Source organism: Corvus cornix, chromosome 17 (genome assembly GCF_000738735.6).
Source record: "Corvus cornix cornix isolate S_Up_H32 chromosome 17, ASM73873v5, whole genome shotgun sequence".
NCBI classification, from domain to species: Eukaryota; Metazoa; Chordata; class Aves; order Passeriformes; family Corvidae; genus Corvus; species Corvus cornix.
Window position 1 is genome coordinate 1651041 of NC_046346.1, and position 26825 is coordinate 1677865.

General features: G+C 40.7%; 1 protein-coding gene and 1 non-coding gene across 4 annotated transcripts; both read left to right on the forward strand.

Annotated features, from left to right (window-relative positions):
- The first annotated feature begins 8 nt into the window (after positions 1–8).
- RC3H2 (ring finger and CCCH-type domains 2) lies at positions 9–26484 on the forward strand. 3 transcript variants are annotated; one of them, XM_039561481.1, is made up of 21 exons: positions 9–71; positions 7133–7429; positions 8791–8908; positions 9358–9591; positions 10460–10635; positions 10732–10932; positions 11312–11444; positions 11685–11803; positions 12170–12282; positions 12867–13175; positions 13949–14163; positions 15126–15553; positions 15974–16144; positions 17251–17406; positions 17676–17889; positions 18055–18139; positions 18661–18742; positions 19140–19274; positions 19840–19947; positions 20357–20505; positions 21120–26484. In XM_039561481.1, exons 2-21 carry the CDS (start codon positions 7199–7201, stop codon positions 21316–21318), a joined length of 3576 nt encoding a protein of 1191 aa, XP_039417415.1. In that variant the 5' UTR covers positions 9–71; positions 7133–7198; the 3' UTR covers positions 21319–26484. The 3 variants fall into 3 exon arrangements, with proteins under 3 accessions (XP_039417415.1, XP_039417418.1, XP_039417417.1); XM_039561484.1 differs by having other exon boundaries at positions 20357–20486; positions 21120–21243; XM_039561483.1 differs by lacking the exon at positions 17251–17406.
- On the forward strand, positions 11111–11224 carry LOC120410930. Its single transcript, XR_005603283.1, has one exon. It is a non-coding gene; the product is annotated as a small nucleolar RNA SNORD90 (small nucleolar RNA).
- Positions 26485–26825: the final 341 nt, after the last annotated feature.

Here is a 26825-nt window from a genome sequence, read left to right on the forward strand (position 1 = left end):
GCGCGCCCGCCCCATGGCGCGTGAGGCCGGCACCGCCCGACCGCGCTCCGGCCGCCGCCCCCGCCCCGCAGGTACGGACCGCACCGCACGGGTCGGACCGGGCTGGGCGGGGGCGGCCGCCGCGGGGGACGCGCTGACCCGCCGGGGCCCCGCCCGCCCGCCCCCCCCCCCATCACCCACCCCGGTCCTTCCTCTGCCTCCCGGCGCTGCGGGAGCCCGGCGGGAGCGGTGTCGGGCTGAGCCGTCCAGTGCGGCCCGTCGGGGGGCCGCAAGGCTGTCGGCGCCCGGCGGGCCCCGCCAAGGCCTCGGAGCCGGCCCGGGGACCCGGGCAGCCATTTGGTGGCGGCTCCGAAATGACGGCGGGAGCAGGGCCGGGCAGCGGGAGCGGGCAGCCAGGGCCGGGCCCAGGAGCGGGAGCCGGGCCGGGCCCGGGTACAGGAGCCGGGCCCAGGAACGGGAGCCCGGGCCGGGCCTTGGAGCGGCAGCCGGGCCTGGTGCGGGAGCGGGGCCGGGCTCGGGTGCGGCTGACAGCGGCCTGCGGACGGGGCGAAGCTGCGGGGGGACCCGCGGGGGCACCTCGCGTTCCCGGCACCGGCGAACGGAGGCAAGAGCTTCTGGTCCCCTCCCCGGCAGCCCCTTGGGGAGCCGCAGCACCGGACAGTCCGCGCTGAGATGCCCCCTGGCACCGGGGAGAATCGCACCGGAGCCATGAGTATTCCCACTCTGGAATACTCATGGAGCTGTGCGTTAGGGTAATGGTGGAGGAGAGTCGTGGTGGGAGACAGCTCCTAAGACTGCACCCACCGTGTCATGTTTTAAATGTCTTAAACAAAGCCAAAACAACTGAACAGGAAAAGCATGTCCCGGTTCTGCTGATGCTCGAGGTGCACAGAGGGTTTCCAGTTAAGTGTAGGAGTCAGCACAAAGCACAGGAAGGCCAGCAGAGTGGTGGGAGAGTGATGAGTTTTCAGTTCATTGAGGGTTCAGAGGGGAATGGTATGGATCTGTAACGAAGAAAATAATGACAAAGTTTAGACAGGCAACCAGGACAACGCCTGATCTAGGCCTGTTTCACTTCCGTGCAAGCTTAGGATTTTGTTTGGGTTTAATTGTAGTTCCTGTAGCTTCTCCTGTGGTTGTTCTCTCACGACCATTATAGCTACATCATAATAATGAACCCAAAATTAAAAACAGTCCTTTGGATTACAAGGGTGTAAATTTGCAATTGTGGCAGAAGAAATCTAATTTTAAGTGAGAACCAACCAATACAGCTGTAAGTCTTCTGAATCAAAATACTATTCTTTGACCTTTGGTCTGTCCTAAACATCTGTGGAAATGATAGAAATTGAAACTTCTGTTGCTGGTATAAGTATTATTCCATGAAACACTGTATTCTTAATTTTGTAGTGAATCGCTTGCCCAAGACCTTCATGCCTTTTTAGTGAACTTTTTCTTGTTTCTGCTTTTTAAGCAAAGCTTTCCCCAAGAAAAGGTGGTTTTATTAACTTGTGTTTCTGTCTTGTTTGAGGTTGTGGCCATTTATCTCAAAAATACTAAATTCCAACAGATTTTAGGGTCAGTGCTTTAGATATCCCAAAGTAAACTCGTAGGTCGTGAGTGTTGATCTCATTTATTTAAGGCTTTGTTGCTTTACAGTAAATAAAATATTTACAATATATCCAGATAGTAATAGCTAGTAGCATTTGTTAGGAGTATGTTACATTTCACTTGGTGATATTTTATATACCTTTAATAGGATGAATGTACAGGGTCTCTCCTTGCTGACTGGACAACCCTAAGGAAAGGAAAAAAATATATGTCCATGGGTATCTTAAGTCATTCTGTACAACCTTTAAAAAGGCTTTCCAGCTCCTCTGGAGCCCTCTGTTTTCTTGCCTACATCTCAGAATAGAATTAGTATTTCATTAAAATAGTTTTTAAAATATTGGAATACAGAATTTCTCTTCTAAAAATGTATAGTTTAAACATGGAGGTCATGTTAAAAAAAAAAAAAGCTTGGAGAACTAAACCATACATGGAAGTCCTTATTCTCTGAAAACATTACTGAAGAGTAAGGAGGTCTACACTGTATCTCTTCATGAAGTAACTGTGTCCAAGTAGATCTGCTTAGAAATGGATTCCCTTTCTCTGCATTCAGAGGGAGTTCAACTGATTTGAGTGGCAAAGAAAATTTTTCATTTATTTGCCCTTCAGTTAGTCCTGAAAAGTCAATACTTACAGAAGCCGAGTTGGTATCAGGCTGGTGGTGAGGACAGGCTCTCCTTTCAGGGACGCCTCTGAAACACAAGGAAAAACCCACTGTGGCATTACATAAGTATTTAGGAAACTTTTAAAATCTACTAACATGATTTGTGGTATCAAGGCTTGAGCAGGGAGGAGCAGGTGTGAATTGCTGAGGATACACTGACTCTGGTGTTGGTTTGGGGAGAGTTAACCCTGAACTGGGTGAACTTTGGCAGTCCCGAGCTTAAATTTATGTTGTACCCCTGTTGATAGGAATTACTCTTCAGCCACATGTTTTAAGGAGGCAGAGGGCATTTAAGCCTTGATTTTTTTAAACCAGATAACAAGAGAATCCTGTAGGCGTTTTTGCAAAACGTAGTCTGGGCACATGTAAATGTTCAGATCTATACTTAGGACACAAGGAAATGGAATGAAGCTATCAGGGAAGTTCAGGTTGGACATTGGTAGAAGGCTCTTCCCCCAGAGGGTGGCCAGGCACTGGAACAGGCTCCCCAGGGAAGTGGTTGTGGCACCAAGTCTGCCAGAGCTCAAGGAGTCTCTGGACAATGCTCTCGGACGTGTGGTTTAGCGTCAGATACTCCTGCGAGAAGCAGAGTTGGACACAATATGTCCTTTCCCACTTGAGATACTCTCTGATTCTCGTCTGTCCACAGGATTTCTATTGGTGACTCTTCTGGAACTTGAATTGGGCTCCAGATACTCACAAGAGCATTAATGTTCAGTGAAATAATTGTGTTGAAATACTATATTTCATGGTCATTAAAGACTTTACATATAGAATTTTCACATGATGTAAAGAGATTTGCATGTGACAGATATTATGGAGTGTAGAAATAAGTAAGTCTGTTCTGTAAAGAGGATTTATTTTAATTTCAAGCCGTCATAGCTGAATGATGCAAAGCTGTTATTGGGATGGCCCTTCCCTAAGCCTTTAATGAAGCCAGTCTTTTAGATCTGTAGATGGTGGCTGTTGAAGAGAAATGAATAAAAGATTCTAGCACTTCCAGAGAATACGTTAATACTGATAATTTGATTATGTGGATGTGTAAGTTTTTGACCCAGTCAGGATGCTTTCAGAACTACGTAACTAAGGAAGGAAAGCTTGAAAAAGTTGCCTCCTTGTACTGCAAACCAACCATTAATCTGCATAAATGAAAAATTTTAATGGAAATCACTTAGAAAAGGAAATACTGTGATCTCCACAGTCAGCATTAAGAGCAAGGCAATATCAAGGACGCTTTAATTTAGTGATTAAAAATAAATTGAATTCTAAGATTTAGGCTTAAATCCACAGTAAGATTGTAATTGAACCTCAGTTGTGAAAATGCCATATAATTTCACAAGTTTTCCAAGCGTTTCCTTCATCTGTAGAGAAGACTTCCCTTTGTTCAGCATTGACAGAATTATTCCATGTCTCATTCTCATCCAAGCTCTGCTTATTTGTTTTTGCCCGTGGCCCACAAGGGACCTGATGGGGTCAGCCTGAGCAGAGCAGAGCTGACGCTGTGGGGGAACTGAGTTAAGCCTTCAACCCTTTCTTTGATAAGGGGTGAAACTTGCCTATCTCGCATTTTGGCAAATGCCCTGACTGAGCAGTGTGGGAGAGGAACAGACTAACAGAAGAGCGTGATCACCTAAGCTTGGCTTCTTCAGAAAATAAGAATTGAATTATATTTATCATGTCCAGAGGTTATTGAGTAAGCATAATGATTTAGATTAGTTGTAGAGAATGTCTTGGGATTAGGTAGCTGTAAATTAATACAAAATAAGAACATCTAAATCTCACAACTTCCATCAGTTGTAAGTGGTACAGCTGTTTGAGGAAGGGTTTGAGGTTTTGCCTGTCATCAGATATTCTGGTCTAAAATGAGAAAATCAGTCAGTTATCATTGTTACTCTGATCCATTGCAGCCATTACTGCAATAGGAAAATACTACTGTAGTAGAAACACAAAATTACTCAGCTGTACTGGTTTTTATGTTTCTCAGTTTGTCATCTGAAGTATTGCTTCTGGTAGTAATACTATGAAACTAGTTGTAAATCACTACGTAATGATCTTTTAAGTAGCAACTACCATGACTTTTCAGACTGTTTCCTTGTATGTTTGGCCAGTTTCTGTATCTGCCATTTCTTTGGGATTTTTTTTGCAGGGTGCTTCTATTTTGACAGGGAACAGGAGTCCTGTGTATGTGTAGAGATAGATAAAAGTCTGCCAGAATGAACAGACAGACCAAGGGTAATTGTTCTAATTGAGTGTACTGCCTGTTAAAAACAAAGTCCAAAGGATTTCTAATATACCTTCTTTATTTTGCTCTCCTCCTTGTGTTTGCTCAGTTTAGAGCGCTGGAGCAATTTGTTCTTCAAGAGGACATCCCTGAAATACATTGTTTCTGACAAGGAGCAAGAATGTATTAAACATTGGCTTATGCTTTTTGTGGGAGTTGACATGGTAATTAGGAGACGTGAGATTGTTTTCCTACACACTGCGGTGCAAGAGTGGCAGGAGAGCTAGCAGGCTCAATAAAGTATGGAGATTCCTCCCTGTATGGCTGCTTGAAGTTTTGGGAGCGGAGAGCTTTTCCCAGCTGTTTGCTGACTTAATTAGATTTTTTTTCCTGTCAAGAAATCTGAAGGTCAACACATGCTTAGTAGAATCTGTCATTTGGGATGATTAAGCACCCAGAGATAGATCTTTAAAAACCGGTGGTGCACACTTGAAGAATCTGTTGTGTTCATTTCTATGCTGGTCAGGAAAACAACTGTATTTTAAAAGCTCATAAACAGAGAGGTGGTTTCTTGCAAGTCTCTGAAGCACCTGTGGAAACCGAACATGGGTATTGTCTCAGAGCAGAGATCCCTGCGTTTGAGATAATTAATGAGCAGTGTGGACATAGAGACTGTTTATTAGGAGCTCGTTAGTGACATACCAGCAGTTGTGCTCTCTGTGTACCAGCCTCTTCTTAAACTTTTCCCCGTGTGAGTCATGATGGTCACACACTTCCCAGAGTGGTCTAGTTTGTGCTGTTACCTGTGTCTTGCAGTCAGGTGAAAAAGCACCACTATCAGCCCTAGGTCAGCAGTTATGTTGGCATTGGTATCTTAATGTTTCTGGTAATGCTGCAAAAAGCTTTAAGGAAGGTGTTTACAGACAGGCTTTGCAGTTCTGTGCATCTCTTGTCCTGCTGTTTCGGAAGGGAAGCAGATGTGCTAAAGGAAATGGTGGGATTCTTAACAGAGGAATCTTTCTAGGCCTGTTGGCTCACTGTTTGGTTTTGCTCTTATTTGTTTTGCTTTTAAATTTCCTTGGTTAAAAGACAGATGTAGCAATAGCATGTTAAAGGTGACTGTGTTTGTTCATCCCTGCTAGAGCTTTGATTGTGCTTTGATAGAAGCCGGATGAAAATCTGATTTGTCCAATACATGGGAATTTTCTGGCTTATGTTGAAAGTATAACCTCAGCAGTTTGGTTTTGAGAGGTTCAACTTTCAGTTTGGTGTGTTTTACTATGGGAATTCATTTGGGGCAAAAATTGCTGCATAATATTGAAAAGCTCGCTGAGATAAGGACATCTTGTACAAGTATCCTGTTACTTAAAGGGCACTGAATGTTCATAGTACTAAATAGGATTTCTAAACAGATGGTCATAATTAACATAAAATACATCCACAGATAAGAGTCTATTTGGTGTTCTAGTAATTCTTTCAATGGCCTGGTACTTTAGCATTAATTAAACCATAGCACAGCCAACAATGGAATTGCAGTACGGAGTTTCTGAATTTGAACACAGAGGGGAGATCTCAGCTTCCTCAGAACAATTACCTTTTTTCTGTCATCAGAGTGAAAAAATAGAATGCTAAGCATGTAATTAAAACATTTGTGTATTTGCATTTGTAACAAGCTTGTTCATAGCCTCGAAGTGACCGAACTGGTCTGTAGGTTGCCTAGAGAGCCAACACAGTGGCACATCACAGCCCAGGGTGGGGCTGTTCCCTCCGGGGTGGAGCTCTGAATGTAAATCGTGATGACGAGAGCTTGGATGAGAACGGTTTCGATGAACTGCTTAGGCCTGGTACCTTTTTCAGGAATGTGATTTATATAAAATAGAAGAACAGCGTCCATAAAGCCATGTTTTCTTTGAAATACACTTACGTAAACAATTTGTTTGGTACTATGGCACAGAGTGAGATGTTTGAAGAAATGAGGAAGCCAACTGAAGTTATTGCTTGCCTTATCATAGGTTTTGTCCTAAATACCTGGATTTGACATACATCAAAGATTTTCTTGCTGTGAGTTCATGGACATAGTTATGTGTAAGGTAGAGACGTGAAAAGCAAAATTGCACACAGCAATCTCTGCCCTTGAGTGCTCCAGTTCTTGCGAGAAAAGGTGAAAGTAACATGAGAGATCATAAAACTAAAAACTAGTCTCTCATTCTTTTAGTGTTTTCTTATGGTTCTTGATTTTTGTTAGTTGATTTGTGTTTTACAGAAAATGTGTTTTTAAAAAGGCAAAGCTGGGTTTGGGTTGTTGTCTGATTAAGTCTGAATAAGATCTGCAGGAGGAAGGCATTCACTTCATTTCAAATGAAAATAACATTTTAAACCACCGCACCCCCCCAGAAAAAAAGAAAACCAACCTTTAATGCCATTTATAATAAGTTAAACTTACGGTAGTCTGCATTAATTTAGTTCATGAGGCTTTTTTGGTACAGATGTTAAACTAACACAGAGTTGGGGTTTTCGAGTACTTCAGCATAAGGATTTAGTTTTATTCTTTGTAATATTGAAATTTTGGTCTGTTTTTTTATTTAAAAATTATTCTAAATTGCCAGAAAACATGTTTTAAATACTCTGTTATTCGCTTACAGCTGCCAAAACATAGTACAGTGAAATAATGGTCTGCTAGCCTGCTAAACAAGTGTCCAGCTTCCACAATGCCTGTGCAGGCAGCTCAGTGGACAGAATTTCTGTCCTGCCCAATCTGCTACAACGAGTTTGATGAGAATGTGCACAAACCCATCAGCTTAGGTTGCTCTCACACCGTGTGCAAGACCTGCCTGAACAAGCTCCATCGCAAGGCATGTCCTTTTGACCAGACTGCCATCAACACAGACATCGATGTGCTTCCTGTAAACTTTGCACTCCTCCAGCTGGTTGGAGCCCAGGTATGACTGAAGCAGCTCTTTGTTTTCCCACTTTGTGTTGTTACCTTTTCCATGCCAGTTGCAATAGGTGTGCTGCTCTTCCTTCCTCATTTTAGCCCAAATAAATGGTAAGGCTTAGCTTTGGACTGTCTAGGAGTCCATACATGTTCTAAAAGCACCTGCACCATTTCAGAACCATCTTCCCATAAAATGAAAACGTGTTCTAATTGTAACCTGAATTCTGATTTTAAAAGGCTTTTGAACTGTGACTGGAGTAAAATCCCCGCTGGGAAACAGACAATTATCTGTCCCAACTGTCAGTAGAATGAGTGAACTTGCAGATTGCACTCATTCATCATAGCCTTGTGAGAAATCTTGTTTCTAAACGTCACATGTTTGGAAGTGGCTGTTTAAACAAGTTCCAGAAGTGTGTGTGTATAATTTTTTTTTAAAATATGCCTGATGATGGCTTTTCAGTTGCATTTGCAGACACTGGCTAATCAGGCCAGGAATGTTCCTTTTGCTGTCTCGTAGCAGTGGCAAAACAGTGATTATATAATCAGTACTGCGCTTTATGGAGACTAAATAAGTCTGTTCCTCTTACGCTGATTCATGTGCTTTTTCATATTACTCTCTCTCTAACACCTTGATGATGCAGTAAGAAGATGTATTTTACTTTGCTTTTTAATGTCCTATCACATACCTTGACACAGCTATTGGCAATAACACTATGTCAGAGCAGTTTTGTTTCTCAAGTTCACGTGTTCCTTTCATTTTTTTTATGTGTCAGATCACTGCCTTGATCTTACAACATTTATTTTCATGGTCTCCTAACTTCTTGCAATGTATTTCAAACAATTAATTTATTATGACTAATACTCCCTCCGTTTTCCTTATCTGACCTTGTTATTCTACTTAAAGGTTTTTTCCACCTAGTTAAGTTTCCTGCTTCTTCCCTTGGAAGATTTCAGCATGCCCAAATGATGATTAAATTATTTTTTAACTTTGCTTTATTATATTCTTGTTAGTTAATTTTGTCTTATAGCTTCCTTTATGTGTCTGTAGTAAATCGTGCTGATCACCTTCTCAAGTCTTGTGTTCTTCATTTTTTAGACTTTGGTTATTGTTTTCTACTCTACTTCTGTTTTTGAAGTGTTGAGTAATAACAAAAACCATCTTTCATCCCCCTAATCCTCATATTGGGCCCTTTTTGTTGTTCCTTATGCCATGTACATGCCCTGAGTGGGTCCTGTGTTTCCCTATTCTCAGAGCAGTGCACATCTGCAGTGTTATGTAATTAATGGTGATGTGGGTACCATCAGAGAGGTCAGCCAGGTGTATGTAATTCTTCTCCCCCTTCCTTCCCCTTGCATTTTTTTTAGGTACCTGATCATCAGACAGTAAAGTTGAGTAATGTAGGAGAGAACAAACATTATGAAGTAGCAAAGAAATGTGTTGAGGATTTGGCACTCTACTTAAAGCCATTAAGTGGAGGAAAAGGTGAGTCTCTGCTGAACAGTGGAATTTTGATGTAGCTTGCTTTTAACAGCATTGTGTTTTCAGCACTGATTGTGAATGTCAGTGAGATAATACTCTAATTTTTCTAATAAAATTGCCCTTGTGTCTTTAAAAGCTTATTCACACTTGTGACACTTGTTTGTGGTTTTTTTATTTTAAGTTTACAAAATACTCTATTTAATAATACCGCCTTAGGGCTAACTTTGTACTAAAGCTGAACTTTCACCAAAGGATGGCTTTGATGTCAGTTTAAGATTTTAATTAAAGTTCTTTTTGATAAAGAATTACACAGAGTTGCCTAAGAGAAGGGAAGGTACCTGTGACTGGTATCCAAGTCCTAGGAAAACACATACACTGTTAGACATTTTTTTGTCTCACTCAGATGAATTTGATCAGAAGCACTGCTTAGCCTTTTATCCCTTTCTCTGAAGGTGTTGCAAGCCTGAATCAGAGTGCACTGAGCCGTCCAATGCAGAGGAAGCTTGTGACACTGGTGAATTGTCAGCTGGTGGAGGAGGAGGGTCGGGTCAGAGCCATGAGGGCAGCTCGGTCGCTGGGAGAGAGAACTGTCACAGAACTCATCCTGCAGCACCAAAATCCTCAGCAGCTTTCTGCCAATCTTTGGGCTGCTGTCAGGGCACGAGGGTGCCAGTTTCTAGGACCAGGTAAGGGACCTCTACATCTGCAACAGAATATATTTAGCTGTACCTTTTCTGAACAAAAATTTTTTTGAAATTTCTTCTGTTCAGTTAAAGATATTCTGCCAGGAAGAAAGGAGAAGGGGGGAAGAAATTCCCCCAAATGTTAGTAAAATCTGCTGGCTTAAAGTGTTTGGTTGTTTCCCCTGCCCCTCCATTAAATGTTCTTTGAAACTGGGAGGAAGTATTTCAAAAAGCCTGGCAAAGAGGGGTCAGTAAGCACGTGTTGTGCACAGTTTGTAATGCAGTGTAAGTGTAGCAGGCTGGCTGTACTGCTGCCTGTGATTGGAATTGAATAGCTGTCAATACAATCAGCCTAACCTCAGCTGCAGCATACTTCTGAAATTTATAATGATCACATTTATATCTCTAACAAATTCATAGTTAAGAATGCTGCTGAAGCAAGCACAGAAACAAGAAGGAAATTCCCTTTAAAATGGAAGTTGTCCTCTCTTGATTCCAGTAACTGTTGATAGCATTCCAGTACTGTTCCCATATTTATTTTATACTTTCATGGTGTGGCACTGATGAGGTGTCCAAAAGGACAATGGCTACAAGACTGCACAGTGGAGAAAAGTATAAAAACTGCACTACTGATGTGTTTATTACTGAAAGTTAGTCTTAGCTCTAGGTTTGCTGTGCTTAGAGTGATTCTAAATACTTCTTCTAAACTAGCAACTTCTTCTAAAGAAGTTTGAAATGCTTTCTTTTAGTAAGATAAAAAGCACTAAGGAGTTACATTCAAGATGATTCAGATGCTTCTGCTTATCTGTTCAAATCCAGTAGCCTTGCTGTTTTCTGCAATATATTTAACTTTCATTTTTGTGTGTTAAAGCTATGCAAGAGGAGGCACTGAAACTTGTATTACTGGCACTGGAAGATGGCTCTGCACTCTCAAGAAAAGTTCTGGTACTTTTTGTTGTGCAAAGGCTGGAACCAAGATTTCCTCAGGCCTCTAAAACAAGCATTGGTCATGTTGTGCAGCTACTGTATAGAGCATCATGCTTTAAGGTAAAACACCAGTATCGTGGTTTGTGCTGTGCTTTTTATGATGGACATTGAGATTTTTTGTTAAAGAAGGAGTGTTTAACTATTACTATTTATTAGGTCACTAAAAGGGATGAGGATTCTTCTCTGATGCAACTTAAAGAAGAGTTCCGGAGTTACGAGGCTTTGCGGAGAGAACACGATGCCCAAATTGTTCACATTGCCATGGAAGCAGGACTTCGAATATCACCAGAGCAGTGGTCTTCCCTTCTTTATGGAGACCTGGCACATAAATCACACATGCAATCCATTATTGACAAGGTTTGTTGAAGGGAAGATTTTAGTATCTTTGTAGGATTCGTTTTGACTATTAGATGTTACAATAAAGATCAAAGAATTCCATGAATTAACTTTTTGTTTGTAGTCCTACCAAATATTAATTAAAACTAGATTGAAGTTTTTTACCCTGATGTAGCACAGTCATCATATGAAGTACTTTAATTAACTTTTTGGTGTCTTATGATGAAGCTTCATAGGGCAGATTCTGAGTTGAGAAATAAAATTTCTCTCCACTGATCCTCTCTGTGTGCCATCTGAAGACACTATATATTGCCTTTAGGAACCAATGTCATGAATATCTTTTTAAGATCAGTAATTTACATTGTAAGATGCAGCACACTAATGCTCTGTTTATTTTCAGCTTCAATCTCCAGAATCTTTTGCTAAGAGTGTACAAGAGTTGACAATTGTCTTGCAGCGCACGGGGGATCCTGCAAACCTAAACAGGCTGAGGCCTCATTTAGAGCTCCTGGCAAACATAGATCCAAATCCAGGTATGCAAATCAAGCATTTTAAACTTTTCTTGTATTCTTCATATCTAGCAAAATTAATTATTAAGATGATAACCTCTATTCCTGGTTTTGAAATTCCCACTAACATAATAAACTCTTCTTCAGGGCTCTCCGTGTTCTGTCCTAGTACTTGGTGTTATAAAGTAATACAAGACTTGCCTCTTATTTCTGATACTGCTGGGATTATTGGCAGAGTGACAACCCTGCTTTTAATTATTTTAGATGCAGCATCTCCAACGTGGGAGCAGCTGGAAAATGCAATGGTCGCTGTAAAGACCGTGGTCCATGGGCTGGTGGATTTCATTCAGAATTACAGTAGAAAAGGCCATGAAACTCCACAGGTAACCAGACTTGATCACGGCATTAATGTACATTTTCTGGGAGATGCAACTTTGAAAAATTACTGCTGATGTGAAATATTTACGGCCTTTACTGTGGAGTAATTGATGATACTGTTATTTGCTGCATTCAGATTTTGAGAACCTAGTATTTGTGAATATGGAATGCAGCAGAGCTGGCCATAGTGAAATCCATACAAGGACAACTTATCCCCTCAACAAGGAATGTCCTTGTCTTTCTGATTAAAAATGCAAAATGTAAAAACATACCATGGATGTATTTTCTGTATTTTAAGCCTGTTTTTGTGTGAACGTCTGATAGATGGTAAGAGGAATGTCTTGTGGTTTTTTTTGTTTTTTTTTTTAAAGCCACAACCAAATAGCAAATACAAAACAAGTATGTGCCGAGACCTTCGACAGCAAGGGGGGTGCCCAAGAGGAACAAACTGTACATTTGCTCATTCTCAGGAAGAGCTTGAAAAGTGAGTGTGGGAGACTTATTCCTTTTATTTTTTTTTTCCTCCTTTTAATCTAAATCCAAGCAATCTACAGAGATTTTTGAAAACAGTTTCTTCCATACATTCATTCATTTGGAAGGATTTGTGACTCTCTTGAAGTGACAATTCTTTATATGAAATGGAAGGTACAGCAAAGCAATGTCTGCAGACTAATTCCAGGGGTTTTTTTTGTTTTACCCTATATGAGGTAAAATTTCCTTTTCTGAAACTGAGTCTAAGCTCAGTGTCTCTCAGGGATTGATTTTATCACCTACAAGAGAGAATGTTAATTACATTTTAATTTATTAAGGAATAAACTGAGTTGTTGAACAGTATGCAGCTCTGCATTCTTGAAGCTGTTTTCACCCAAATGCATTTTCAAAGAACTGCAAAATGGATCGTACAAGAGGAGAGATGATCTTGGGTCCAGTTGTTGAAAATAAGTGTAATTTTTCAGTGTCATGTTCCTCCATTCTCTTCTTTTTGCTAGTTTTGCAAATCCATTAAACTTCACAATAAGCACTTTTTATACCATCTTGTCTTTTGTGTGTTTGCACGTTTGTTTGTAGATACCGCTTGAGGAACAAAAAAATTAGTGCAACAGTGAGAACATTCCCCCTTCTAAATAAGGTTGGCGTAAATAGCACTGTCTCAACCACAACGGGCAACGTGATCTCTGTCATAGGAAGCCCTGAGGCAACGGGCAAGATGGTGCCAAGTACTAATGGAATAGCTAATCTAGAAACTGGGGTTCCCCAGCTGATCCCCCGCTGTGCAGACACCTCCCTGAGAGCTCTGGAGAACACCAAGAAGGGAGGGAAGACTGGAGCCAATGGCCAGAACACTTCTGGGTCCCCCACAGAATCACTCCCTGAAAAGTAGGTGACTTTTTTACATCAAGACAATTAAACAGAACATTTTGCTTTCAGATTATCGTGGAGTTTGTGGGTGGCCAACAGGTGAAGTGTGGTACTGGCTTGCAGTAACTGCTGGTGCTCAGTGGCTGCAGAGCTGTGTAACGCCTTGCACTGCAGTGCAGGCACAGTCACACAAAGCCTGTGGGTTCAGGGTGTCAGAGCCAGCACCTGTTGTTTTAGCTGTTCATTACTTATGTGCAGTGTAGACAAAATGGTAAATATCTCCCTTTGTATTGTATTCAGTTGTTCTCAGCCTGGTATCTTAGTTACTGTTGGGTTATTACATAAAAATAAAAAGTTACGGCATACAAATAAATTATGTACATATTACATACAAATATGTTATTACATGCAATAAATTGTACTCAAAATTTTACATTTCCTAAAGCCAAGAAGGATGCACAAAGCATACTTCCTAGAAACCTTCTAGTTTTGGGGTTTTCACTTAAAACTTCGTAGATAATTCTACAGGAAACACTGAGTCTCTAAACAGCTTTTCAAAGCCTTTGTCGTTACCAGAATACACTTACAAAGGGTATCAAAACATTTATGTCCGCTTTTGAGTTCTCCTAGGAGAAAGTCTAAGATGTAGCACCAGTTTGGGGTATGAAAAACAAAATTCCAGAGGAAATGACAAGGCCCAAATTTCCATGTTACATGGGAGTGTACATGAAGAGGTGACTAACTGAAATAAGTGAAGGTCTGCTTAATGATGTGTTGGTAATTCTTTTCAGTAAAATTGGTTCTCCACCCAAGACTCCTGTAAGCCAGGCAGCAGCTACCTCAGCTGGTCCTCCTAATATTGGAACAGAAGTTAATTCTGTGCCTCCAAAATCCAGCCCGTTTGTTCCCAGAGTACCCGTCTACCCTCCACATTCTGATAATGTTCAATATTTCCAAGATCCCAGGACTCAGCTGTCATATGAAGTTCCACAGTACCCACAGACAGGTGAGTGAGATGAGCACTGAGTAAAAAACAGCTCTGAGCTTTCGTCTGGAAAAGCCCAAATACTGAGAAATATGGACAGACAGAAATATTTTATATCTGTTTTGTCAGTGTCTATTTTATTTTTATTAAATATCAGCCGAATCTTCACTTAATGGAATCCTAATCTTGTTAATTGCTGGGTATGTGAGGGACTTGCAGTTTGCTCCCAGTGTTGATGATTCTTGTCTCTGTGTGCTGTATGTTACACAGCTTACACATCGGCCTCCAGAAGAACTTGAACCTCAAGGTCTTTCATCTACTTTTTCCTTTGTTATCATTTAATTGCTTTTATTTAGGCTTGCTCTTGCCATGGCCTATCTGTGAGGGTATCCATGGGCAGGATTCAGAGACATAGCATGCTTCTGCTGGGAGGCTTACACGTCTTTGTGCTTGTTCAAGTGTTTTCAGAAGGTTCCAGTTATCTTTTTGGATTGCACTGTGCATGTTTATATTCAAGCAAACAATTGTGGTTTACAGCACTGAGTCATTCACAAGCTCTCAAAAGGTAGAGGCATTCAGGCAATCCTCTCAAAAGAGGAATAAGTCAAGTGTAAAATGGTTATTTATAGACTTTTTATTTTGTAGCAATATAGCTTTTTATTTTAGAGAGAACTATTTTAACTTCCTATATAAAGAATTGCTTAAGATCCTGTGTTTTCAGTTACATAGTTACACCGTAGCACGTAGGAGCAGTATTTTCCAAACTGGGTCCAGGTGGTGAAAGGCCAGCACTGCATCTGCAAGTATGGTTGTCATACCTGAAATTACATTTAACAGAAACATGGTAGGGGTCAGTAAGAGGTTTGTAAAGTGCGACTCCTCATTCTTGAAAGGTGCTTATCAGTGCTATTTACAGTTCTACAAGGTGTAAAATTCTTGGTCATTTGTGGTTGTATTAAATATGCCTTTTTCCAATTTTTAAGGGTATTATCCAGCACCTCCAACAGTACCAGCTGGTGTGGCTCCCTGTGTTCCTCGCTTTGTGAGGTCCAATAACGTTCCAGAATCCTCCCTCCCACCTGCTTCCGTGCCATATGCCGATCATTACAGTACATTTCCCCCTCGAGATCGACTGAATTCTCCTTACCAACCTCCTCCTCCGCAGCCGTATGGACCAGTCCCTCCTGTCCCCTCTGGAATGTATGCTCCAGTTTATGACAGCAGGCGCATCTGGCGCCCACAGATGTACCCACGAGATGATATTATTAGGAGCAATTCTTTACCTCCCATGGATGTGATGCACTCATCTGTCTATCAGACATCATTACGGGAGAGGTACAACTCTCTGGATGGGTATTACTCTGTGGCTTGTCAACCTCCAAATGAGCAGAGGACCGTGCCTTTACCAAGGGTAAGTGAGAGCCAGGAAGGAAAGGCTCTATGCAGAGTTGCTTCTGAAGGTCATTACTGGAAAGTTGGTAAACAATTAGCAGAGAGCTGTTTATTACAGTGGTCGAGACACGTGACTTGGACGAAGTTCGTGCTTTGTTTTTAAGCTTAAAATGGGCTTGCAAAACAGACCATTCTAATCTGCATCAGGACTAGAGCCCCTCTGCCTCTTTAATGCCCATGCATGTTGCTTGAATTAATTGTATATTTAAGATTTGAGTTGCCATACATGGGCCTACAAATTCTTATGAAAGTCTTCAAGTGATATCAATGGAGGATTACAGACCCAAGGAAATTTGGGGATCCAAGTGTGTCCCATGCAAGTATTTGCCTTCTCATTAGAGTGTGATGGAATATCCAGTCCTGTATTTGTTCTTTCTAGGAGCCTTGTGGTCATTTGAAGACTGGTTATGATGAGCAGCTGAGACGGAAGCCGGAGCAATGGGCCCAGTACCACACACAGAAAACTCCTCTGGTATCGTCAACACTTCCTATGGCAACACCATCTCCAACACCACCTTCTCCTCTCTTCAGTGTAGATTTCAGCACAGAGGTGGGAAGCCAAAGAACCTCTTTTATTTTCCCTTCCTGTTTCTGTAAGATGCCATTTAGTATTTCTAGTAAAGATTTTCTACCTGCCACTTATTGTTCATAAAATTAAATTAAAGTTCTAGCAAAAGGAAGGTGATACCTAATAATGATGCATTCAATTTGGTGCTAAGGTGATGCTAAACATGACTGCAGAAGAAAGGTCAAGAAGTGAAGTGATTCAACTCAGCCTCACTAAATGAAATGTAACTTTATTGAACTCACTTTGTGAACCTCCATGGTTTTGTGTAGGGAACAGCAGTTGTGTTTTCCATTAAAAAATACATTGCCTTTGATACTCCAAATGGCTTTTACTTGATGAGTAGCCTGAGTCAAACTTCAAGTGCTCATCAAGTCCCAAAGAATGCGTTCCCTTAGAAGTGGTAAAAGGCATCGGTAGGACATTGTGTACTTCTGTATAAGTCTTGAAGAATGGGAACTCAAGAAACAGCAGTAGTGTGCTTTTGAAGAAAGAATAAAATACTTCAAGGTTTTTTTTATCTCTCTAAATTAGATGCATCCAAGAAACTAGTTTGAAAACCACTGTGCCAGGCACTCTTAGCTGTGGTTTGACAGTTTTCTTGGTGGTATTTGAGGTGTTAAGAATGATTATTCAGAACAGATCTTGTAGGTGTACCTGAAGTGCCTTATGCATGCATTCAAGGTGGATCAGGATTCAGTCATTTTTACCCAGGCTGGAGGGTTGTAAGTTGTATTTCTATTTACCTCTGGCTAATACGTTGAAGGAAAACACACGGCTTCCTCTCAGCTAAGTTGCTGTAGGTATTTTCCTAAGGAAACCTGACACTAACACAGATTCCAGTCTCTCATCTTGGCAGGCCAGGCAGTTGTTTGTATGGCAAAGTTTGCCCTCTGACAACTGTCAGGGGCACTGGTTTAAAATTTGCCAAAACAGGTTATGTTGTCCCCAAGTCAAGTCTTGAATATGGCTGGAACTCCTTGATTGACTTTCGAGATACATTTACTGCTATTTAATTAAATTATCTTCTCATTTTAAAACTGAATTCCCTGTTTTTATTATTCATTGCTTATTTATTCCCTTTTCTGTAGTTCTCAGAGAGTGTCAGTGATTTGAGTGGAACTAAATTTGAGGAAGACCATCTCTCTCACTATTCACCGTGGTCTTGTGGCACTATTGGCTCTTGTATAAATGCTATCGACTCAGAGCCCAAGGATGTGATTGCCAATTCCAATGCCGTGTTAATGGTAGGGGTTTTCTGCATGTTCTCTCATTAGTGTGATGATCCTTACATGCTGAAGTGTCTTCTGTTTGGTTAAACCAGCCTTTTTGTAAAAAAAAAAGGTGATAGCTTCTATTATTAGTATTTTAAAGTAGTTCTGCTCATTTGAAGTTGTTTGGAATATCCTTTCCCAGTTATGTAAATAGGCAACAATAATGAGAAACTTACTGGCCAGCTGAAGAATGTGCATAACCTCTAATGAGTCCGTGTATCTTCTGTCTCCTGAATATGTAGGATTTGGACAGTGGGGATGTTAAAAGGAGAGTGCATTTATTTGAAACGCAGAGAAGGGCAAAGGAGGAGGATCCTATAATCCCGTTCAGCGATGGACCGATCATCTCCAAGTGGGGTGCGATCTCCAGGTCATCCCGCACAGGTTATCACACGACAGATCCGATCCAGGCCACTGCTTCCCAAGGAAGTGCTACTAAGCCCATCAGTGTATCAGGTACTAGTACAGGCTTGGTGTGACAATAATTCATCATTCATACACACCGTGAGCATTTCATCCTCTTTGTGCTGACTATAGCTATGAAATACAAAGAGCTAAGGAATATGTGTACCCCACTGAAGACAAGAGAAGATAGTGAATGGTATCTTAATTCTTTTACAGATTATGTTCCTTATGTCAATGCTGTAGACTCAAGATGGAGTGCCTATGGCTCGGATTCTGCTTCCTCAGCACGTTATGCAGAACGGTACGGACTCCTTCTCGAGCTCTGTTCACAGCTTTTCCTGTAGCTTGCAGTTCTTCAAAGTCCTCAGTGTGTGTGTGGGGAATCTGGAATGTCTATTAATAGGCATTCTTAATTTTAAAGTGAAAGACTTCTTACCTATCCAGCATAAAGCCTTGGAAAAAACTAGGTTAAAACTTGTGTAGTCTTTAATACTTAATGCAGTTAACAGTGCACAATTACTAGCAGTGTATCCCTTGAGAGACCTATCAAAGAACTGGAGTCAGGTGCTGCCAAGTTGTCATGTCAAAATCTTGAGGAGTTTCAGGTTTTCTTGCCACATCTTACCCATGTGTAAAATAAGGATGTTTGCTTCATACAATGCCTTGAGGTATTATGAGCCACAGTGAAGATGAAGAAGACATTGTCTTAATCACATCTAGTTTCTGTCCAAAAATCTAACACTGATTGACTAATGAAGTTATGGGATGTTTGATTTAGAGAACTTGTTTCTAATTCCTAGCTTTGCCTCCTTTCTTTTAAAGGGACAGGTTCATAGTGACAGATTTGTCTGGTCACAGAAAGCATTCCAGCACTGGAGATCTATTGAGTATTGAATTACAGCAGGTAAGACCAGTTGTTATACCATGAGGGTTTTTTAACTTAAAAATTGTTTAGTAAAGTGCTTTTAAATACACTTTCTTAGTGTAGCTTTTGGAAAACAGTACAAATGCAAAATGATCAGTAAGAGTTAAAGTAGACACGAGTCCTGCAGCACTTGGTGTGCTGCAGTAGGACTGCTAATAGGAGCTGTTCCACTGGCATCAGGAAGGCTGTTTTGGGGAGAAAGTGCTGTATCTGATGCATGTCAGCAAATGCAGAAAGAAGTAAGTGCAGTGCATTAAAAGAACACATGGTTCTCCACCTAGCAAGGGAACTGTGCTTTTGCGAGTGGGTTATTTTGCCATCTGACCACACATGGCTTAGGTGTAGTGGTTGGTAACTGATCTGTTTCTTTCCGTAGGCCAAAAGCAACTCCTTACTCCTTCAGAGAGAGGCAAACGCCCTTGCCATGCAGCAGAAGTGGAATTCTCTAGATGAAGGCAGTCGTCTTACCTTAAATCTTTTAAGCAAGGAAATTGATTTGAGGAATGGTGAGGTAAAGAAAGGGGTAACTGGGATGAAACAAATCTTTGAGGGTGTTTTTATATATATACAGAAGCGCATGAATTTTAACTAAGAGTTGAAACTTAGTTTTAATTTTAACACTCCCAAATATTTATAGCACCTTCTGTGCAAGTTAAGTCACTGTTGTTGCACTCAGTTATTTCCCTGAGATTAGGCAGGTGCACCTGCTATGGTGCTGCTCCAAACATGCATTTACAAAGTGGGGAAAAAAGTGACAATCATTTTCATGCAATCATTAGTTTTTGTCTTACTTGTATGTGTTATAAATCTAAACATTTTGCCAGTGGACTTTATTCAAATTTCTGCTTCAGCATTCATTTTATCTCTCTGTTACAGTACTTCATTGGGATTAGATTTAGCCTCGTATCCTATGTTGTCTATGGCTGAAGTTCATTTTTGTCTGACTAGCTCTCTTGTATTGTAGAAATCTTGTGTGCTAGAAATGCATCTTCTGTTTTCATTTTAATATTCCAGTGTGGTGTGAAGCAGGTGAAAAGCCAACTTGATATTTAGAGAACATATTAATTCTTTTTTAGACTGATTATCCTGAAGACTGTGCAGACACAAAACCAGACCGAGACATTGAACTGGAGCTGTCAGCCCTCGATACAGACGAACCTGATGGGCAAGGTGAACAGATAGAAGTGAGTACAAAAATCTGTGTCTAAAGAGATCGCTGGATCCTTTCATTAGTCTTTGTAGATCAGTATGTTGGAAGTAAAGCCTTTTGGTTTTAGTCCTAGTAATGACATCCAATATCTACCTTATTTTAACACTTGGGGTCTTGTACTTCTCACTCAGATACCTGGCAGTTAATACTAGTGAAGTTAAAAACAGCTCACAGTTTATATTGCTCTTGTCATTCACAGCCATCTTTGAATAATTGGCTTTTCCTTTAGTGAAATGTGGTAGACATTCCAATAGTATGACATAAAATTAAGGAGTCTTATGACTAGACTCCTGTTTCCATTAGCTTAATGTAGTGGAACTTAATAGGAAAATGTAAAGCTGGTAAGGACAGAGTTGATGGGCATTTCTTCTTTTCTCTTGTAGGAGATTCTGGACATACAGCTAGGGATTAGCTCCCAAGAGGATCAGCTGCTCAATGGAACAACCGTAGAGAACGGGCATCTGCTAAAGCAGCACCAGAAAGAATCTATGGAACAGAAGAGACAAAGTTTAGGTGAAGACCTTGTGATTCTGTGAGTGTTAGACAAAAAAAGCAGTGTCTGCCAATGTTAGACAAACAGCAGCATCAGAATAGTGGAAGCATGATTGTATAAGGATGAACTACGTACCTGCTCAGACTTGGATTAGACCAATCTGCATTGTTTATACATGGTGGAGTGAGAAGAACCTGTTAAGAAATAGAATTAGGCCACAAAGCTGAAAGTCCCAGGCTGGTACCATTGTTCGTTTGCATCGTTGTAATCGTACACACTGAAACGTGTCACAGCTGTTCAAAATACCTTTCACAGTCAGTAAGCAAAAAATGCAGAATATTTTTATAGTTAACAGAAATTAAGAAAAACTTCAAAAGGTTAAATGGCGGACTGTTTGCACAAATCTCCGTGGAGGGGTAGATTTTGAAATACACTATTTTAGGTTTATATGTTCTGTAGTCTTTAATGAGTAAAGCAGCCTTTGAAAATGAGGCAGACTATTTTAACATCTCAAGCATACCATTCCAGAGGAAGATGTTTAGCCTGTTGCTAAAAATAAGTTTATGCCAGTATTTATTTAATGCACACAATTCAGTTCCGGATACTTGTGCATGTCCTTGTTTAATATTTGTGTAACTTATTTTTCTCCTCAGGGAGGAGCAGAAAACAATCCTGCCCGTAACTTCTTGCTTCAGTCAGCCGATCACAACATCTGTTAGCAATGCAAGCTGCCTGCCCATCAGCACATCAGTCAGTGTTGGCAGCCTCATTTTGAAAACTGCTCACATTATGTCTGAGGATAAAAATGACTTTTTAAAGCCTGTTGCAAATGGCAGGATGGTTAACAGCTGAAAGGCATTCATCTTTCCAGCTTGTGACCACACCATGGAAGCATTTACACTAGCTTTTTATATATATAATATATATTATATAATGTATATTTTTTTTAAAAAAAATAATATTGGGGTCATGCATTTCCTGTGGACTCTTTGATACTTCAAGCCCCTCTCGCATTAGCATTCTGAAGAAAAAAAAAAACTTACTTTAGTAGGGTAAGGCGTTCACTTTCCACAAATGAATGGAATTTGGACATTGTTTTACTTAAGCTTAAAGCAGCTTTTTATGAGTTTGTAGCAATCCGGTGCGGTATCTGAGCCATTCTTGTTGAAAATGGCTTCTGTAGAAAACTAACAACTCAGTTATTTAAACTAGCAGGATCCTACGATGATACATCTAGTGAAAGGAAGACTAACTTATTTGTCTCTATTTTGTTTCACGAGAGAAGAACTTGTGTCTTGTTGCAGCTGCTTTTTCTTTAGTTGTGGAACTTTGCATGGAGTATTGTTTCCTGTTGGAAGACTGAGAGGTGGAGATTTGGACTTGAGGCTTTTACAGGGTTAACACACCATTAGCTTTGCACTGCTGCGTTATTTGCAGGTCTGTGGGGCAGTGCTTTGCTGCAGCTCTTGGTTTCCATTCCCCCCAGTTTCTGCTTTAGTACTGTAGATACACATACACAGGCTACTTGTCCAAGTAAAGTTATCAGAAGTAAATCAAGTGCCTAAGTCCTCCAGCTAATGTACTAGGTATTGATTTCCCCAAGCTATACATGAAAAAATTTTCAACAGTTTTGAGAGGTTATGCACTAATGTAACAGCAATTTTGGGTTTTTTTCTTCTTCTTTTTCTTTTTTTCATTAATAGTTCTCAACTTGGAGATGATAGGATCCAGATGACTTGGCAAAAAGTATCAGGTGCTCTTGGCTTTCCTTTGAAAACCCTGTATCTAGTGTTTGCACTGACTAACAAGATGGTATTGCTGTTTTTTGTACTGTTTTGTTTTTAATTTAAACTAAATATTGGGAATTTAAGGTGGTTGTAATTACCTTTGTTAAATGTTGTTAATCATAATCTTGTATTCAGGTTTAGTTTTTGTTTATTCAGTGGCAACTTACTTTCAAAGACCTTGAAAATACAATGAGATAGCATTATCTGACCTTCAGAGAACTGAAAACTGTATGAATTTATGCCCTGATAAGAGGTGACTGAGAATCATGTCAGACATGTCAACTGAAATTTGGTTTTCATAAATACATATGAATTAGAGCCCTGGGCATATTTTTTTGAGAAGCTTAAAAATCCACTTTTTTTTTTTCTTTTAAGAAAGCAGGACTCTCCCTCCTGATGATTACTATCTTCTTGTTTGTCCTCTTACTTTTCTTTGTGACAAGTTTTACATTTTTTTATGTTTTTATTAACTTCTGTGAAGTTGTTTACTCTGAAAATTGTACTGGAATATTTTAAGCCAAGCTGATCTTTCACCAGGTGTACTGCATGTAAGGGCTTTTCCTGCTAGCAAAATGCTTAAAGAGGATCATGTTACTGGTCGTCTGAGTTGTTATTTTACAAAATCACAGCTATGTGGTCGGGTAAGATTTTGATAACTGTTTTGTGCACGCTTCTGGGGGGTGGGGGTTGGCATTTCCCTGAGGGTTACTGATTAGACTAAGTACATATTGGTGTTTGATATCTCTCCTAATGAACCTGTCCATGAAATAATTATGTTGTAAATATACCTGCAAATCCAAGGGTTAGTTTTGATATTCTGGTGTCAGTATGGAAGATCTTACACATCTATTTAATACTCCAATGTCAAGGAATGTATGTAGAAAAACAGTCAAGTAGTCTTTTCTTAGTTTCCTTTGGCTGTTGCTGTACCTTCTCCAGCCAGTGCCACCTCACTCTAGGGTTAGACTGATGCTTCGTTTCACTCGCTACGTGAAGTGAATGGATACAAGAACCAGACCACCTTTGTCACCTTAACTTATTTCCTATTGATGTTAACTTTAACTTAGAATGCTAGACATAAATATGATTGTTGTATATTTTATACCAAGACCATTCTGTAAATATGAATTTATATTACTTTTGAAATGCTTCTGAGATACTATTATTTGCTGTACAATGTAATTCCAAAACAGATATGCAAACAAGTATGTCTCTTTCACGGATATTTAAACAGTGAGATCTTCCATGTTGAAGGTGATGTAATTTTTTTAAAAGATTTTTAAATTTTAAATTGCTATTTTGTTACAAAAATAGAGAAAATATAAAGGTTTGAGAAGTCCTTATTTGCCCTCAGGGAAAGAGCCCTCTGTGCACCAGAACTCCACAGAACATCTTCAGCATGATCTGAGGGTGAATATATACTACATAAATTGATTGTGTATTTACCTTAACTTTTTAATTTTAAAATGGCAATTTTAAAAACTTGGTTGTGCTCTGCTGGAGGGGGTTGGGATAAGCTGCTTACACACATTTGCCTGTTTGTCCAGTGAAATGACATTAGCCTGACATATTCCTGCCAAGGTCTTGGCATATTTAAGAACAAATGTATCTCTAGACTCTTGTCTGCAGCAGGAGGTCCTGTGATAGAGCAGTTCTCTAGGATGACCATACACTTCATATGAAAAGTTGGTTCTCAACTGAGGCTAGAGTTTTCTAGTTGAATTTTTAACCTATAATGACAGGCAAAAGAATTATTTGGGGGTTTAACAGCATGCCAGCTTTGTCTTACAGTTTTAACACTGACTGTGTGGTTTTTGCCATGAAACTAATGCCCTCCAGTGCCCTGACAGGGAGAAGAAGCTGCAGCTGGGAACACCTGGCTCTGGCTTCCTTCTTTGTTGAAGTTTCAGCCCTTGACCCTTTACAAATAAGTATGTATTCATTTGTTAGTTGTAAATCAGGTGCCTTTGGGCTATGGAAGGGCTTATTTTCTGACACTGAGAGAGAGCGACTTACCTTTGTGTGTCAATAGCAGTGATGCCCATTTAGGTTTTGGCCTAACTTACTGAGCTGTCAGAAAAGAAGGCCCGTAGCAGATCGGGGAAAGAGATTGGCTCTTTTGCTTTGCTTGGACAAGCATTTTGGGTTGGTTTGGTTAATTTTTTTTTTCCCCACTAGGGGTACAGCAGGGATTTCACATGCAAGAGAGACAGGAATTATTAGTATCTAAGTTAATTGTGTTGCCTCACTACCTGGATTCATTCCTCGGTTTGCCTCATTTCCCACATAGGTCTTAATAGAGACTAATGCTTGTGCTGGGAGAATGCTTGTGTGAGAAAGTAACTATCTGTACATTCTTAACATATACTTAGAGCAGAGTGATTGCCCTGCTACTGATATTTTGTTCCTGTAAACAGGTGACAAGAAATGAATCTTAGAGTTTATGCAGATTTTGCATTGTAGAATGTATACTAGACCCTTCAAAGGCAAGGTTAGACTCTTTGCAAAGCAAACTGGCGTTGGTTCTTGGTAGTCTAGTACAGGGACACTAAAGTTTGGCATTTGATTTAGGAAAAAGAAAACAGTTGTACACAGCTGATTATGTTAAATAAGCTCTTAATTAAGCTCTTTGTAGAAGTCTAATTTGGAAGGTTTTAGTGCTTTGATAACTCGATTGAAATTTTAATTTCTCCTGTACTCAAGAGCTGAATGCTGTTCTTGTATAATAGTGTACTAGGCTGGATGAGGTACAAAATAATGCACAGTGGTCAGAAACAGCTGAGGAAAGAACGCTTAAAATAAAACTCAATCTAAACTCAGAATAGTTCCAAACATTGGTTTTGTTTGCTTTTTTAAAGCACAAGTTGTCAAGTTGTACCTGTTGCTGTACATAAACACTGTATTTGCCAGCAGCTCCTTGATCATATTTGTGAACAGACTTTTCATTAATTATTAGACTGGTATTAAAGGAAGGTGTTGAAATTGAGAGTGTAACAAAATGAGAAATGATCAGATGATCTATAGGATGTAAAAGTCCATTTTTATGTTTTAGTTTAATCCCTTAGTTAGGAAGTTCCCTCTCATTGAGGGACCTCTTCTGCAAGCAGAACACAATAAATGTGCTTTTTTAAATGACCCAATTTCCCAGTATAAATGAACAGCTGACTTTGGCAGTAGTCATCCCCCTGCATCTCTTTGCTGGCAAGGGAGCAGGACAAGGGGGGAAAGAAAACCCCAAAACTGTCACTGATGAGATGAAACAAATCTGAATAATCAAAGTGCCCAATGCCCAAACATAATTCTACAGCCCATTATTTAAGGATGCTTGTGGAAGCTTTTAATCACTCAAGATTTTGCTGTAAAAGCTGAAATAAAGCAGAGCCTGGCTGCGTTTCTTACTGCCAAAAGCCAAGGTCATTTGCACATAGCCCATGGATTTCTCCAGAGTAGATCTCCGTTACCCAAGGCATGGGAATGCATGCGTTTTCTTAGCTGGGCAAACAAGTACATTATACAGTAGTTGTGATACAACACACGTGGCTTTGATTTGTACTGCACATACCCACTGTACAGCCACTCCGAAGTATTGTGGTTAGCTTGCAGCATCTGCTGTCGCATTGATACTGTTTACTGCGTATTCTTTTCCCTGGAAGTTTTAAAGAAAATTTTTTTTTCTTGTTGCATTGATTACATTTTATAAATTTGCTTAGCTGGAAAGTTTGGGAAAAGAGGCCTGTTTGTCAATTGTACAACCGATTGTGAAGCTCTAGTGTGAATATTTTTACGTCTGTATTAGACATTTTCTTTGCAAATCTATTGTTCGATTGAAATGTAAATGAAATAAAAGATGGTGTACACCCATCATGTATAAAGCAGGCACCATCGCTACGATGGATTTAATGCTCATTTTTATGGCGCATTCTCAGCTTCTATTTAAAACTATAATTTAAAGAAAAAAAAAATCTGTAAAATGAAATGGGGATATATGGGGGAGTAAATTCTATTCCGTTTATTTCGGTTTTGATTCCCAATGGTAATGTTTCCCTTCGTGTTAGAGTAGGGGGGCCCCGGCGGGGCCCGTGTGTCGCTGTAGCACTGACGTGCAGAGGTTGTAGCTTTGGCTGGGCACGGATAGAGCATCCCGGTTCGGTGTTTGAGAGACTCGATGGAAGAAGTTTGCAGTATTGACATGTATTTGCATGCACGAATAAAAATTATTTGTCCACCTTAACCGGCAGTTTGTCGTCAGTGCGGGCTGGGGGGAGCGGAGGGAGCGGGGCCATTCCGCGGTGGGGGGAGCGGGGCCGGGGCCGTTCCCGGGGCGGAGGCTCCCGGCCGGGCCGGTGCCGTTCCCGGTGCCGGGGCGGGGGCAGCGGGGCCGCGCCGGTGCCGTTCCCGGGGCGGAGGCTCCCGCCCGTGCCGGTGCCGTTCCCGGTGCCGCTCCCGGGGCGGAGGCTCCCGCCCGTGCCGGTGCCGTTCCCGGGGCCGGGGCGGGGGCAGGGGGGCCGTGCCGGTGCCGTTCCCGGTGCCGTTCCCGGGGCGGAGGCTCCCGGCCCGTGCCGGTGCCGTTCC